At 36.3% G+C, this 16,025-nt stretch overlaps 1 protein-coding gene across 4 annotated transcripts in view; it reads right to left on the bottom strand.

The window, feature by feature from the left end:
* PHYHIPL (phytanoyl-CoA 2-hydroxylase interacting protein like) overlaps window positions 1–16,025 on the bottom strand; it is a 388,674-nt gene that overhangs the window by 61,422 nt on the left and 311,227 nt on the right. The window contains exon 1 of one of the 4 annotated variants that reach the window (XM_055274377.2): window positions 15,239–15,628. The exons of 2 other annotated variants lie outside the window; for them this stretch is intronic. In XM_055274377.2, the coding sequence (XP_055130352.1) occupies window positions 15,239–15,344 (106 nt within the window). In that variant the 5' untranslated portion in view covers window positions 15,345–15,628. Of the gene's footprint in view, window positions 1–14,574; window positions 14,628–15,238; window positions 15,629–16,025 lie in introns of those variants that run through there. One more of the 4 variants, XM_055274379.2, reaches the window with a different exon arrangement.

The following is a 16,025-nucleotide window of genomic DNA, read 5'->3' as shown; positions in this document are numbered from 1 at the left end:
TCCCAGTTCATTCATCCAATGGATGCCAGAACACTGTATCTAAACAACAAGTATCTAATATCTCTTCCCCACCTAAGAACTTCTTCGGCCATGCTACCGAAAGCATTGCTTCTCTAAGCCTGGACCCTGGATCACCAACACCAACATCTCCTAGAAATTTGTTAGAAATGCAAATTCTTGGGCTCCATCCAGATCCAAGAAATCAGAAACTCAGGGGATGGGTCCCAGCAATCTGTTTTAGTAAGCCATCTAGGTGATAAATTTTTAGAACCACTGACCAACGACTTAAATATTTTTTAATAAAGAGGTAACTGAGAAGTGTATCAAACATTATCATTTAACTTCCTTTTTTAATTATTTTAAAACTATTTTTTAAACTGTAATACAAACAGCAAATATTAAATTGTCCTCTGTTATTTTGGGTAAACATCAAAAGAAGACTTTGCCTGCTACCTCAGTGCACAAAATGGCACCATGTGCTAATAAAAGGTGTAGCTCTGTTTCATGTGTGTTTGTTTAAATTCAAGCTAGCAAGTATACACTCAAGTAAAGTTTTACAAAGACATTATGTACTTGAATGCAGAGTTCAATTAGCTGCAGGTAAGGCTCTGGTTCAACTGTTTCACCCTTCCTCTCTTACATAGATTAAGATTTTACTATGAAATTTGCATATTTCTTCTCTAATTGTATTTGTGATAAAGTTATTCTTGTTTGGGATAAAGTTATACTTTTTCCAGTATAGGAAATGAAATAATTATCTCTAAAACTAGAAATGAAACTGGCTGAAAACAGGAAATAACAGACAAATTTAAAATGGATATATTGTTACTTATTTGACTCAAGATATATTAAGTCTTACTATTAATTAGTACCTGTTGAGTTTTCAGCATATATTGACCACAGTGGCAACTATGTTCAAAATGAAATAAATATGCTGGAAGCTTCCAGGAATAGTCACTCAAGGCTAAAATATAATGATAGTCATCTATCATTAAGACTTACATTGTAGTGATAAAAACTGACAAATTTTCATTGGGTTTTTTATAATGAAGTTTGGCAAAATAGTGATATGGTTGCTGACAAGTTCCATAATTTTGCAGTAAAACATACAGTGACTGAATTTATTGCAAATCTAATGATTAAAATGTAATCAGAATAAAGTTATCACCTATGAACAAAAGCATACACAATTAGAGAAAACCTTATCAAATCTTGCATTATTGATACTGCAACAAATGTTAAATGAATGAGCTGCTGTCAAAAAACTGAAACAAAATATTGGTACATATCTGAAAATGTAATACAAAAAATATTCATCACATATACCTAGTTAATTCAAATGTTGAGGTTATGTAAGATCTTTCCAATTTAACTCAATGAGAATATATATGAGTCAGATCTCTACATTTGCTTTTGCACAAGTTTTTTAACTAGGTAAATTCAGAAATCGTAAAATAATACACAATGGAGAAGAAAATGTTAAGGTCTAAATCATTTTTTAACACACCATTAACTAAACTGTCAGAAATGTTGAGACAACTATATTGAGGAAAATAGATAACATAAAAAATCACAGGAATGGTAGCTCCTGTAAAAGTTGTTGCCAGATTTCATCAAGTAGTAATTATACACTAATAAGGATTAGATATTTAGATATTTACAAAATAGTTTTGGATAATCACATTTAAACTATCCTTTACACCCAAGTTGTTGGGGATTTTTTCTGAGCTAATGTAAGGTTAATAACAGAAAATTTCAAAGTTCATTTTTCATACCAAACTTAGCTGGGTGTCCTGAATCAAGGTATAAATATTCTTCGAAAAACAAGAAACATATTCTAAATGTAATTTTTAAAAACTCTGATAAGTATCTTTCAAATATAAGTAACTAGGGAAAACCAATTTGATTATCTAGCTCTTTAATAAGCTGAATAAATTCAATTTGACAATACAGTCACAATATTACCAAGCTTATAATGCAAATAAATTTTCAGAAATGAAATTGATTCTTATAGTTAGGATTCATCATGCAAGGAAAATAAATCAACTGTTCTGAAATTTTAACAGAATCAGCAGAAAAGTATGAGTTTTAAAAATGTTATCAATAAATATCTCAGAACGATACAAGATACAGAATTTTATCATCAAACAATGAAAAAATGAAATGACTGATGAATCGATTCTGTCACTTACCCTCAAATGAAACATTTATTCTTTCATTATTCTACTTTGACAAAAATCTTAATATTTCTGTTTTTGGTCTTGATCAGTTTATTTGAAGAATATCCTGAAAAGGCCAAATGACTTAAAAACATTACAATTTGCCACTACTTATTTGTATGAACCAGAATTTTCTACATATAATGCAATAAAAATAAGATACAGAAATATAGTGGACACTGAAGCTGATATAAAAGAGCAACTTTCAAGCATAGCTGATGATTTAAATTCCCACTATACCACTGATTGACTATTTGAAAAATGCTGTACATATAAAATTATAGGACAATTACACAATAAAATGCTACTTTTACTTATTACACAATGTTATATAATAAAACAAATGTTCTCCACAAATTAGAAAGTTTGAAATCTAACATAATAAATCCAAAATCCTAATCATGGCATAACCTAGCTAGCTGTAACTAGCTTTCAGCTTAATTTTCCACCAGGCACACTTCTTTCCTCCAGCAATACCAAATGCTATGCAGTCCCAGAATACATGATTTTAAGCCTTTGTTTATTCTCTTATCTCAGCCAGAAATGCCCCTCTCCTACTTATTCTTCTGGCAAATTTTTATTTTACTTTTAACCCTTAATAAAATGTTGCTCCTTAGACTCAAGATAGAATTAACCACTTTCTCTTCTATACTCCATTATAGTATTTATCAAATATTATTCTAATTATCTACTTAAATATATTGATTCTCAAAATAAATTGTCTTCCTAAATCCTTTGAACCCAGAATCCAAGTTATATCCATTTTTGTGTCCTTTTTTCCTGTTCTTAATTCAGAACCTAAAGTTGGAATGCATGTAAAAATAAATAATAAAAATAGTAAGTAGAAGAACAAAAGAAAACAAAGTAGACTCTTAACTGGCTAAGGGAAGTTCCTATAAATTAATCGTTGAACAAGAATAGAATGGCATGGTCCTCTAGCTGGTGCTACTTAAAAATGTGGTCTACCCACAAGCAATAGCCTACAAACTATCAATCTGTGATGAAATTAAATATAAAAATTAGGATTAAGCATTTAGAAACTTTTAAAGGAATTTAACAGTGAATTTTACTTCCATTGAATTCATTTGTATCATTTTAATTTCATTTTTCTAGAAATTCTTTTTTAATATTCTTAATAAGTTTCAGACTGTAACAGACTGGAAATTAAAAAAAGAAAAATAAGAGGGTCCTTTACAGACAGCTTGAGATAGACTATGGAAGACAGAAAGATGAGTATGATCTTGACTCTTTTTAAGGAGAGTTTGGTTTCAAAGGAAGAATATGATATTTACATAACTTTTTGTAATATGTACCAATATAATTATACATATTTCTCAAAGTTTACATTACCTTTGACACTTTTTAAAACATATCTATTGATAGAATTATAAGTGTACTGGGAAACATGTGCATATGTAGCATTTCTTTCTAAACTTATTTATATGAAGGCTAGATTTCAAGTTAAAACTAGGGCCTGTCAGTGTGCTGTATTCAGGAAACCCATCTCACGTGCAGAGACACACATAGGCTCAAAATAAACGGTTGGAGGAAGATCTACCAAGCAAATGGGAAACAAAAAAAGGCAGGGGTTGCAATCCTAGTCTCGGATAAAACAGACTTTAAACCAACAAAGATCAAAAGAGACAAAGAAGGCCATTACATAATGGTAAAGGGATCAATTCAACAAGAAGAACTAACTATCCTAAATATATATGCACCCAAAACAGGAGCACCCAGATTCATAAAGCAAGTCCTTAGTGACCTACAAAGAGACTTAGACTCCCACACAATAATAATGGGAGACTTTAACACCCCACTGTCAACATTAGACAGATCAACAAGACAGAAAGTTAACAAGGATATCCAGGAATTGAACTCAGCTCTGCATCAAGTGGACCTAATAGACATCTACAGAACTCTCCATCCCAAATCAACAGAATATACATTCTTTTCAGCACCACACCACACCTATTCCAAAATTGACCACATAGTTGGAAGTAAGGCACTCCTCAGCAAATGTAAAAGAACAGAAATTATAACAAATTGTCTCTCAGATCACAGTGCAATCAAACTAGAACTCAGGATTAAGAAACTCACTCAAAACCGCTCAACTACATGGAAACCGAACAACCTGCTCCTGAATGACTACTGGGTACATAACGAAATGAAGGCAGAAATAAAGATGTTCTTTGAAACCAATGAGAACAAAGACACAACATACCAGAATCTCTGGGACACATTCAAAGCAGTGTGTAGAGGGAAATTTATAGCACTAAATGCCCACAAGAGAAAGCAGGAAAGATCCAAAATTGACACACTAACATCACAATTAAAAGAACTAGAGAAGCAAGAGCAAACATTCGAAAGCTAGCAGAAGGCAAGAAATAACTAAGATCAGAGCAGAACTGAAGGAAATAGAGACACAAAAAACCCTTCAAAAAATCAATGAATCCAGGAGCTGGTTTTTTTAAAAGATCAACAAAATGGATAGACCGCTAGCAAGACTAATAAAGAAGAAAAGAGAGAAGAATCAAATAGATGCAATAAAAAATGACAAAGGGGATATCACCACCGATCCCACAGAAATACAAACTACCATCAGAGAATACTATAAACACCTCTACGCAAATAAACTCAAAAATCTAGAAGAAATGGATAAATTCCTGGACACATACACCCTCCTAAGACTAGGAGGAAGCTGAATCTCTGAATAGACCAATAACAGGCTCTGAAATTGAGGCAATAATTAATAGCTTACCAACCAAAAAAAGTCCAGGACCAGATGGAATCACAGCTGAATTCTACCAGAGGTACAAGGAGCAGCTGGTACCACTCCTTCTGAAACTATTCCAATCAATAGAAAAAGAGGGAATCCTCCCTAACTCATTTTATGAGGCCAGCATCATCCTGATACCAAAGCCTGGCAGAGACACAACAAAAAAGGAGAATTTTACACCAATATCCTTGATGAACGTTGATGCAAAAGTCCTCAATAAAATACTGGCAAACGGAATCCAGCAACACATCAAAAAGCTTATCCACCATGATCAAGTGGGCTTCATCCCTGGGATGCAAGGCTGGTTCAACGTACAAAAATCAATAAACGTAATCCAGCATATAAACAGAACCAAAGACAAAAACCACATGATTATCTCAATAGATGCAGAAAACACCTTTGACAAAATTCAACAACCCTTCATGCTAAAAACTCTCAATAAATTAGGTATAGATGGGACATATCTGAAAATAATAAGAGCTATCTATGACAAACCCAGAGCCAATATCATACTGAAGGGGCAAAAACTGGAAGCATTCCCTTTGAAAACTGGCACAAGACAGGGATGCCTTCTCTCACCACTCCTATTCAGCATAGTGTTGGAAGTTCTGGCAAGGGCAATCAGGCAGGAGAAGGAAATAAAGGGCATTCAATTAGGAAAAGAGGAAGTCAAATTGTCCCTGTTTGCAGATGACATGATTGTATATCTAGAAAACCCCATCGTCTCAGCCCAAAATCTACTTAAGCTGAAAAGCAACTTCAGCAAAGTCTCAGGATACAAAATCAGTGTGCGAAAATCACAAGCATTCTTATACACCAATAACAGACAAACAGAGAGCCAAACCATGAGTAAACTCCCATTCACAATTGCTTCAAAGAGAATAAAATACCTAGGAATCCAACTTACAAGGGATGTGAAGGACCTCTTCAAGGAGAACTACAAACCACTGCTCAATGAAATAAAAGAGGATACAAACAAATGGAAGAACATTCCATGCTCACGGATAGGAAGAATCAATATCGTGAAAATGGCCATACTGCCCAAGGTAATTTATAGATTCAATGCCATCCCCATCAAGCTACCAATGACTTTCTTTACAGAATTGGAAAAAATGACTTTAAAGTTTATATGGAACCAAAAAAGAGCCCACATTGCCAAGACAATCCTAAGCCAAAGAACAAAGCTGGAGGCATCATGCTACCTGACTTCAAACTATACTACAAGGCTACAGTAACAAAAACAGCATGGTACTGGTACTAAAACAGAGATATAGACCAATGGAACAGAACAGAGCCCTCAGAAATAATGCCACATATCTACAACTATCTGATCTTTGACAAACCTGACAAAAACAAGCAATGGGGAAGGGATTCCCTATTTAATAAATGGTGCTGGGAAAACTGGCTAGCCATATGTAGAAAGCTGAAACTGGATCCCTTCCTTATATCATATACAAAAATTAATTCAAGATGGATTAAAGACTTACATGTTAGACCATAAAAACCCTAGAAGAAAACCTAGGCAATACCATTCAGGACATAGGCATGGGCAAGGACTTCATGTCTAAAACACCAAAAGCAATGGCAACAAAAGATGAAATTGACACATGGGATCTAATCAAACTAAAGAGCTTCTGCACAGCAAAAGAAACTACCATCAAAGTGAACAGGCAACCTACAGAATGGGAGAAAATTTTTGCAACCTACTTATCTGACAAAGGGCTAATATCCAGAATCTACAATGAACTCAAACAAATTTACAAGAAAAAAAACAAACAACCCCATCAAAAAGTGGGCGAAGGATATGAACAGACACTTCTCAAAAGAAGACATTTACGCAGCCAAAAAACACATGAAAAAATGCTCATCATCACTGGCCATCAGAGAAATGCAAATCAAAACCACAATGAGATACCATTTCACACCAGTTAGAATGGTGATCATTAAAAAGTCAGGAAACAACAGGTGCTGGAGAGGATGTGGAGAAATAGGAACACTTTTACACTGTTGGTAGGAGTGTAAACTAGTACAACCATTGTGGAAGCCGGTGTGGCGATTCCTCAGGGATCTAGAATTAGAAATACCATTTGACCCAGCCATCCCATTACTGGGTATATACCCAAAGGATTATAAATCATGCTGCTATAAAGACACATGCACACGCATGTTCAGTGTGGCATTATTCACAATAGCAAAGACTTGGAACCAACCCAAATGTCCAACAATGATAGACTGGATTAAGAAAATGTGGCACATACACACCATGGAATACTATGCAGCCATAAAAAATGATGAGTTCATGTCCTTTGTAGGGACATGGATGAAACTGGAAACCATCATTCTCAGCAAACTATCGCAAGGACAAAAAACCAAACACCGCATGTTCTCATAGGTGGGGATTGAACAACGAGAACATATGGACACAGGAAGGGGAACATCACACACTGGGGACTGTTGTGGGGTGGGGGGAGGGGGGAGGGATAGCATTAGGAGATATACCTAATGCTAAATGACGAGTTAATGGGTGCAGCACAGCAACATGGCACATGTATACATATGTAACAAACCTGCACGTTGTGCACATGTACCCTAAAACTTAAAGTATAATAATAATAAAATAAAATAATTAAAAAAAAAGTAGGGCCTGTTTCTGTCACTGCCTATGAGACACAATGGTATAGGGGGCCACCCATCTTTGACTGACTCCATACAGAACTAACTTACTGCCTGATAACATTATTCAACTCTCTACATCTCTCTGTCTGACTTGCCTAATCACAAAACCCCGGAAATATATAAAAGTAAGATGAGTACACAGTTTTTTCCCAAAGACTCTCTTTGCAATATTTTTATTCCTATCGAGAGAGTAACTCATGTCTCAATCTTTTGCACTAGGTGTTGGCAAACTTTTTCTATAAAGGTCTACACAGTAAGTATTTTAAGGTTTGTGGGCTATGTGGTCTGTTACAGCTACTCAGCCCTGTTGTTGTAGCAAGAAAGTAGCCATAGACAGTATGTAAACAAATGAGTATGGCTGTATTTCAATAAAATTTTACTTACAAAAACAGGTAGCAGGCTTATGGATTTTGCCCAGGGACCATAACATGCATGCCCCTGTTCTGCATCACAGATATAACTCTAAAATGCAGCCATGAAGGACCTATTGTACCTACTGCACAGTAGATTATCAAAAGTTACATAATTCTTGTTGGCATTTATCATCAGCTTTTAAAATGTTAAAGACTGAGAGATTCACCAATATTCAAATTCCTGGAAGATGAGACACTATTTCTCAAAAAAATCAGAGTATACTGAAAAATCTTTTATGCCTTGTTTTTACTGGCATATGTCTAAGGAAACTATAAGCTTTTAATACCATTATTAGACAGCAACATTCCCACAGGCTATAGAAAACAAAAATACAGATCTATTTACACTAGTTGCCACAACCACTACAACAAATGGTGTATATGCATAATCCCCATGGAGCAGCCCCTTTTAAATGAGCCACAACATGGCTCAAGTAGTCATAATATAACAAACAAAACTAACGACAATTCCAAGTATGACTTTCTTGGTTCAACTCACATCTGTTGAGCATCTTCAAAATACAGGGCTCTTAGTTACATTTGTAACAAACCTGGTTTTAGATTTATTTCATCTTTGTTGTTTAAAGTTGGATGTGACCACTCCTTTCCCTCAAAGGGTGAGATACAAAGCACATTAAAAGTCACTGTAAAACTGAAGTTAAATCCTAACCTTTCCCTTTTCACTTAATTTCCAGTCTCCCTGGTGGAATATATGTTTCTATAAGCAATTCTCCCCATTCTAGAACTCTTCTCCCCAGAACACAAGAATTGCTGACCTTTTAAGTTTCTAAGGGTTCTCTTAATGTTAGATTTGAAATTAGTATAAAGTCAAAAATTCTTTTTGCTTTATACTAATCTCTCAAAAATGTCTCCTAAGATTCAACAATATCTTTATGGAGATAGCTCAAAAATCACTATTTCACAATCCTCTCTAAACTATTAAGTGGTTAGTTTTATATTGTACTGATTCTCACAGTATTATCATCAGATCTTGTATAGCCTTTGAGGAATGAGAATAAAGAAAAAAAAAGAGCCTTAAAAGAATATCAGTGGGTAATCTCACGGGGAAACACACTGAAACAATAATGACAAAGCAGTATATAATATTATTCCGGTAAAACAATATCTATGAGAGAGATATGCCCCTAGAAAAGTGCTTAGGACATATTTGGATATTCACCAGCTCCTAAAATCTGAGATGTAAAAAATTAATGTCATCAGGATGTTTAAAAATTATTTTCTTTCTCTTTTTCTCCTTTCCTGTCAATGATTCTTCAGATTTCCCAGACTTAAAATCCTGAAGTTACTCCTGATCACTTTGCATGTTGCCTGAAATTTCAATCAATCATGAATTCCTCATGATTCTTTTTTGGTTTCTTAAATACCATTTCCAGTCACTACCCTCAACATATACAGAATATGCTGAAGCTTTCTACTTATTTTTTTCTGCTCAGACTGTCCTATTCTTCTACACATTTAAGTCATCTCCAAACACTGATTTTACTTCTCAAATGTATGTATATAAAATATAGTCTGCTCAAATGATGGTTTAACTACTGTCTCAGCACTTTGGAAGGCCAAGGCAGGCAGATCACGAGGTCGGGAGTTCAAGACCAGCCTGGCCAACATGGTGAAACCCCGTCTCTACTAAAAACACAAAAATTAGCTGGGCGTGGTGGAGGGTGCCTGTAATCCTAGCTACTTGGGAGGCTGAGGCAGGAGAGTCACGTGAAACCAGAAGGCGGTGATTGCAGTGAGCCAAGACTGCACCACTGCATTCTAGCCTGAGTGAAAGAGCGAAACTCCATCTCAATAATGATAATGATAATAATGAAATATTTTAAAGTTTAAAAAGGAGGTATAAGTTTTATAGTAAAAATAGAATTTAAATAATTAATAAAAGATAAAAAGATTCACATACAGAAATATAACAGAAATGGAAAATAAATCCCAGAAAGAGGCACATTCTACAAGGCAAAACTTATATTATGCATCTACTAAAGAAAGGCAGAAAAGGAAAACCAGAAAGTAGAAGGATTTATGCTTGCTGCAATAAGTGACATAGCTGCTGTTATTATCGAGGCCCAGGATGAAATATAAAAGTAATCAGGAAAGTATACTCACATAAGTTAGAGGAAAAAGCAAGATTGGGCCTCATTGAGGGAGAAATATCAGTAGAGATAAAACCAAGTAATTTGAATGTTGTCTAAATAGCATTCTATAGAGAGTGAATTTCTGACCGGGCCTACCTAGGCAACAAAGTAAGTTGCCAGTGTTAAACTTACAACACATCAGTCATTCTACCACTGGAGGGAGTCTGGTCACATATCCTTTGATGTAACTTTCGCTCTAGTAACTTCCTGGTCTTCCCTGGGAATGAATTAGAACCCTACCAAGAATATGAATTGGTTTAATACAATCTGATGGCTTCCAAGTTTTTTGTTTCTTTTAGTTTTTATTTTATTTTTGTTTTGTTTCACACTCACTAATATCTCTATAGTCATATTTGGGTCAAAGAAATTAATCTACACGCTATGTGTCCTAGTACATGTCTATCCTTGGAAAAAGTTAATAAAGAAAGACATTGTAAATTAAGAACAGAGAAGGGGTCTAAGGCAAATACCTAAACAAAGCAACCATCAAGGTTACAAGGTGCATGAAAAATAGCAAACGGCAGATTTGAACTAGAAACTGAAAACAATTTTTAGGGCTAAGGTGATAAAGATATTACTGATAGGATGGTAAAAGAGAAGTAAAAGATAAGAGTACTATAACTGTGATTTCAAAATTTACTATTCTTTAAAATTCAGAATTTACAGATTCTAGTAATTACTCATGAAGTTGAAGCGATTTCCTATAACATGTAACTGAAATTAATAAAAACGACAAGGACCTAGACACTGGCAAAAAAGAAATTTTAAAAAGCAGTAGTTCAATTCAAGAAGTTATGTGGACAATATTCCATTCAGAATAATAATTATTACTGTCTATTTTGTATTAATATCAAGACCGGTAAATTCTATGAAAGTAATACTTTACTTATTTAAACAATCCTACAGGATTGGTATTATACCCACTTTACATAAGAAAGCTTGAGGCTGAAACAAGTTAAGTAATTTAAGGTTACACGGCTTTCGAGAGCCAATATTGTAACAAGGGTGGTCTGATCTAAAATGGTATTATCACTATGCTATACTGCATGTCACTGAGACTGAGTAATGACTGCGTTACATTCTTGTAATAAAGACTATTAAAGGTAACAGTTATGAGTACTCCTCTTAGACGTCTGCTTCAGAAAATGCCATTACGGATTATCTAATATCACTGTGCTACTAAGCATTTGTTACTTTTTATTTCCAAAGTTAAAATTTGTTTAATTCACATGCCAATAACATAAATGAGGTCTTGAATTATAATTTAAATAAATTTGATAAACTCAACATTCAAAGAAATTTATCTTTTTAAATATGTAAAAGAGATAAAATCTTTTTTTCCTCCATTTTTTTCCACGTAAGTATTGTTAGAGACAAAGACAAGGAAATCTGTTAGCTTCTGTGTAATTTCTTTCCAGTGTGTTTCCTTGCTGACTAAATCATAAACCCTATGGTTTATACCTTATCTGCGCAGTCATAAAGTGCCCTACTCATGAAAATAATATTTGTTAAAGCCACGAAGCCTTGAGGGTAGATTTAAATGTTTTAAAACAAATTAATTATGTATTTTCTTCCTTACTATAACAAAGCTGGAGGCAGCTTAGATACATGTAAGGCAACATGTAGATAAATCTTTCCTGTTCAACAAGGAAGAAAAAGTATATATATATACTTTTTCTATATATATTATATATGTGTGTGTATGTGTGTGTGTGTGTATATATATATATATATATGATTAAAAGATGAAAAGCACAAATAATATAAAATTCTGTGTGTGGGGTGGGAGCTGTTTTGCCACAGGTCAGTGAAGGTCTGAAGTAGCTATCAAACTGTAAATGGGCTCCCATATTATTAATGTTTCCAAACAAGAAATTTTCTCTTTCATTTTATTTGAAAAGTCATAATAAAAGTATATCATGTATGCAATTTGAGTATACTTCAGCACAGCAGAGATGGAGAAACAAAAATACTCTTCTACTTGCAACAGGAATAGAAGCCTCTAGATTTACAGTATATTTTCAGAGTAATACCTGAGCAAGGACCAGGTGCTGGCAAACAAAGTACACATGCCTAGGAAAGACAATCCATGAGGTAGTGTGTGTGTGTGTGTGTGTGTGTGTGTGTATATAACTGTCTTGCTTAATTGAAAAGCCAATTATATGATCATGTGGACTCTAACCCATATTCTTCAGAAACTATTAAATATTTTTAGAAACTATGAAAAAAATTGAATTATTGTTGATAATGTAATCATCAATTCATAGGAAAATAGGCAAGTAACAGAAAAAAACAAAAACAAAAAAACTCAACGAAACATAAGAGAGATACACAGTTATGTTCATCAGCAGGCATAACTCTTGGTTGATACAGTATGAAAACATTATAAAATTAAAAATATCTCTGATTGGAGAACATAACTATACTTTCCCCTATTCTATTTTATTCCACTTCCAGGGAATTAATGTTTCATTTTTTTTCATCACCAAATTAACAGTAGATTAAAATAAAGTAAGAAAAGAGCAAACAAAACAAATGTATTCTATCATAAATTATGAAATATAGCTCTTATTAGGTACTTAAACACATAAATAGATCTTCTGTCCCATATTCTGCCACATCCTTTTCTATGTTACATAGTTATAGAAGTAAAATAATGAGACTTGAGCGGAAAGAAAGTGAAAGGAGGGAAGCAAAGGGAGTAAAAAGCATCTAGCTGAAAATTTCTCAATACAAAATGATGCTAAAAAGGTCTGTTTGACAAATTTAATGCAACATTTCCTACGCCGTTCTATTAAAAACAAACAACACTATTCCCCCTAAATTATTCCTATGAAGCCAAGTTAATATTTTTGGAATTGACATGTAAGATAGGATAATAAAATAAGTTAAGCATTTAACAACATCTCTAAACAAAGTATTTCCAAATTTTATACATCTTCTAGTAGAAGAGTTAGCTCTTTGTATTTGTTGGTGTATGCTATTTTATAAAATAAAACCCTATTTAATTAGTCTATGTAGACTACTTGGAAGTCTGCAAGTAGTAATTTTCATAGATGTTACTTAGTGCCAGCACCCTCCCCAAAATTAAATGTTACATAATTTGTTCATTTTGTGGGATTCCTAATTTGAAAAGAAACAACTAAAAAATAATACCAGAATAAAATAGCTACTCCTCTAGGGGATCACAGTAAATACAGCATTAATTTTTGCACTCTCTTAACTCTGTGAACTTCATTAAAAAGTTTAAATTTTCCCTAATATCTTTGAAACACGTGGTAAATGCAGTTTTAAGTATTGAGATTACTGGGTTCTGAAGAGCAATAATGAATGCCTAGTTTCACTGAGTACAAGAATGAGCTTTTGCTTTATCATTGCAATAAATAAAAATGAAGTCTACTTTTATTAGTCTTGTGTTTCTCTCAAACCAATCTAAGAAAATGAAAATATTTACAATTTGCAATGGTTAGTCACTTCATAAAAGTCTAAACTAAAATCCAAATGACTTCCTATGTGTTATTAAAAATAATCTTTACAGTCTATAATCATGCAAGTTTACATATGGAATACCAAACTGATAAATGTTTTTAGATACCATAAATACGTGCAGTTACTACCATGGTGATTAAAAGAGTCTAAGAATAAAGGAAATACAAGCTGCCTTTGCAAGTGTATTTATTTATTCATATACTACATCTGTATCAGAAATTAAAGTGGTTTTGGTTTCAAAAAGTTTGAATTCTGGTTTCAAAATTATTAAATATAAATTTATATTAATAAATTTAAAATTTATTAATAAACAAATTCGGTGCTTGCTTGATATAAACGTGCTGAATAGCAATGCCTAACCAAGTGATTACCATTTAAATGACTTTGGAAACAAGACCTCTGCTCCCTATTTGGATTAGGCTGATAAATTTTATGACCTTACTGTGAGCGTATTAGTATCTGTACATAACTTTAGTTAAAGAAATGTTTTACAATCATTACCTCTATATACAGTTAAACATTAATTTCATTTACAGTCAAAAGTATTTGGGGCCCTCTTAACATGTGAACTGTGTTTCCTTTGTCAGATGTAGAATTTTACAATTATTCGGCCAACCAATTACTAATCAGATGATTTCTTTACAAATGAAGTTTTGTTCCACATTACTAAAGTAGCAGACTCTAACTAGTCCAGCTAACCCAGAAGCACTGTAACTAACCACACCGCACACAGCACTAGCTTATGTCTTCAACGCTCAGACCTGTATTCAATCAATTTCCTTCTACAGGAGCCTGCCAACTTCAACAACAGAATAAACGATATAATATCAACACGCAATGGTACGTACGCGCCACAAAGTCTGAATCACAGCACAAATATTAGGCCAATATTTTCGACAGTCTGACTCGAGCCCAGGAACCACGAAGACTGAGTCTGTCCTTGGTGCTGAAATGCACAGTTTTTCTGCACCCTCACTGAAAAACTGTCCTCCTAATCCCAATCCAAGAGGCTAAAAAGACTTGTTAATTTGGGGAGTCTGAGCATGGGAGGTTTAAAAAAGAAAATGATAAGTTTCTAGAAGAGAATGCTAACTAGTGTGTGTGTGTGTATGTTGGGGGAAGCGGGTTGCTAGAAACATCCCGAGGGCATTTCCCCTTCAGTGCCCGGAGAACCAGGAAATCCGGACTGCGGCAAAGATCGGAAACGCCTCGTCGGGGCAGGAGCAGCGAGCGGGAACATCGCCCTCGTCCGCGCCAGGCGGGCGAAGGCGGCGAAGGGCGCCACGGTTGTGGACGGCGACTTTCCGCGCCAAGGCGCGAGCCCCGGGGTCCTTTTGTTTCTGGGGTGAGGGGAGGGCGGTGAGCGGAGGGTAACCCACATCTGCATTTATTTGCACAGAGGGGACAACAAAAGACCCTGCCGCCCTGGCGAGCGGCGTCGGCGGAGCCAGAGTGGCCCCGGCGCCTCGGCGCGAACTCGGTCCCTTTCCTCGCGGTCCCGGCCGCTCTTACCGTCCCGGTCGCACAGCTGAATGGCCTCCAGGCTGAGGTTTTTGATCACCTCCTCACAGGGGCTGGTGGGGCTGTTGAGGGCATGATCCAGGCGCGGCACCTCCATTTTTCCAACCCACTCTGAAGCCCGCCTGCTTCGTATACAGGCTCTCTCTGCCGGCCGGGTGGGCAAGAAGAGCGGGAAAGGAGGGGGAGTGGCAGAGGGAGGGAAGGAGGCCTGGGACGCGGTGATGCGGCGCCGAGGCTGAGGCGCCGGGCTGGAGAGCCGCCGCGAAGGCGACAGCTGTGGCAGGAGCTCCGGGGAGTGTGTGGCTCTGAGAGACCGAGCAGGACCCGGCGCGGGGACGGGAAGCGCGCGCTCCCGGCGGGGAGGGGACGCGGCGCGCGGGGAACGTGAGGGAGAGGGCACGAGGCGCGCACGCGCGCGGGAGAACGCGCCCACCTGCTGGCGCGCGGCGGCCCCTCCCCCGCCCTTCTGCGCGCACGCGCCCCCACCTGCCCTCGAGCCACTGCCAAGGCAACCTCGCGCGTGAGGCGTCTGGCGACCTAGCGCGCGGGAACGGCGGGCGCTCTACGCCGCGCGGTCTGCCTCGCCCTCTCTCCTGGTGATAGCCATTTGGCGTCTTCTGTCTGCTCTCGGTGCCTGGCGAAGCCCGAGTTGGCCCTGAGGTGTCTGCACGGGGAGGCGAGGGCGAGCATGTTGGTTGTTTACCAAGAATTGGAAAAATAAGAGCCCGGACTCTTCGGACTCTGTACGGTATTGGGGTGTGGGAGTCACCTCCTCCCC

The sequence above is a fragment of the Symphalangus syndactylus genome, chromosome 4, assembly GCF_028878055.3.
Source record: "Symphalangus syndactylus isolate Jambi chromosome 4, NHGRI_mSymSyn1-v2.1_pri, whole genome shotgun sequence".
Lineage (NCBI taxonomy): Eukaryota > Metazoa > Chordata > Mammalia > Primates > Hylobatidae > Symphalangus > Symphalangus syndactylus.
This window is presented reverse-complemented; position numbering and strand designations above follow the sequence as displayed.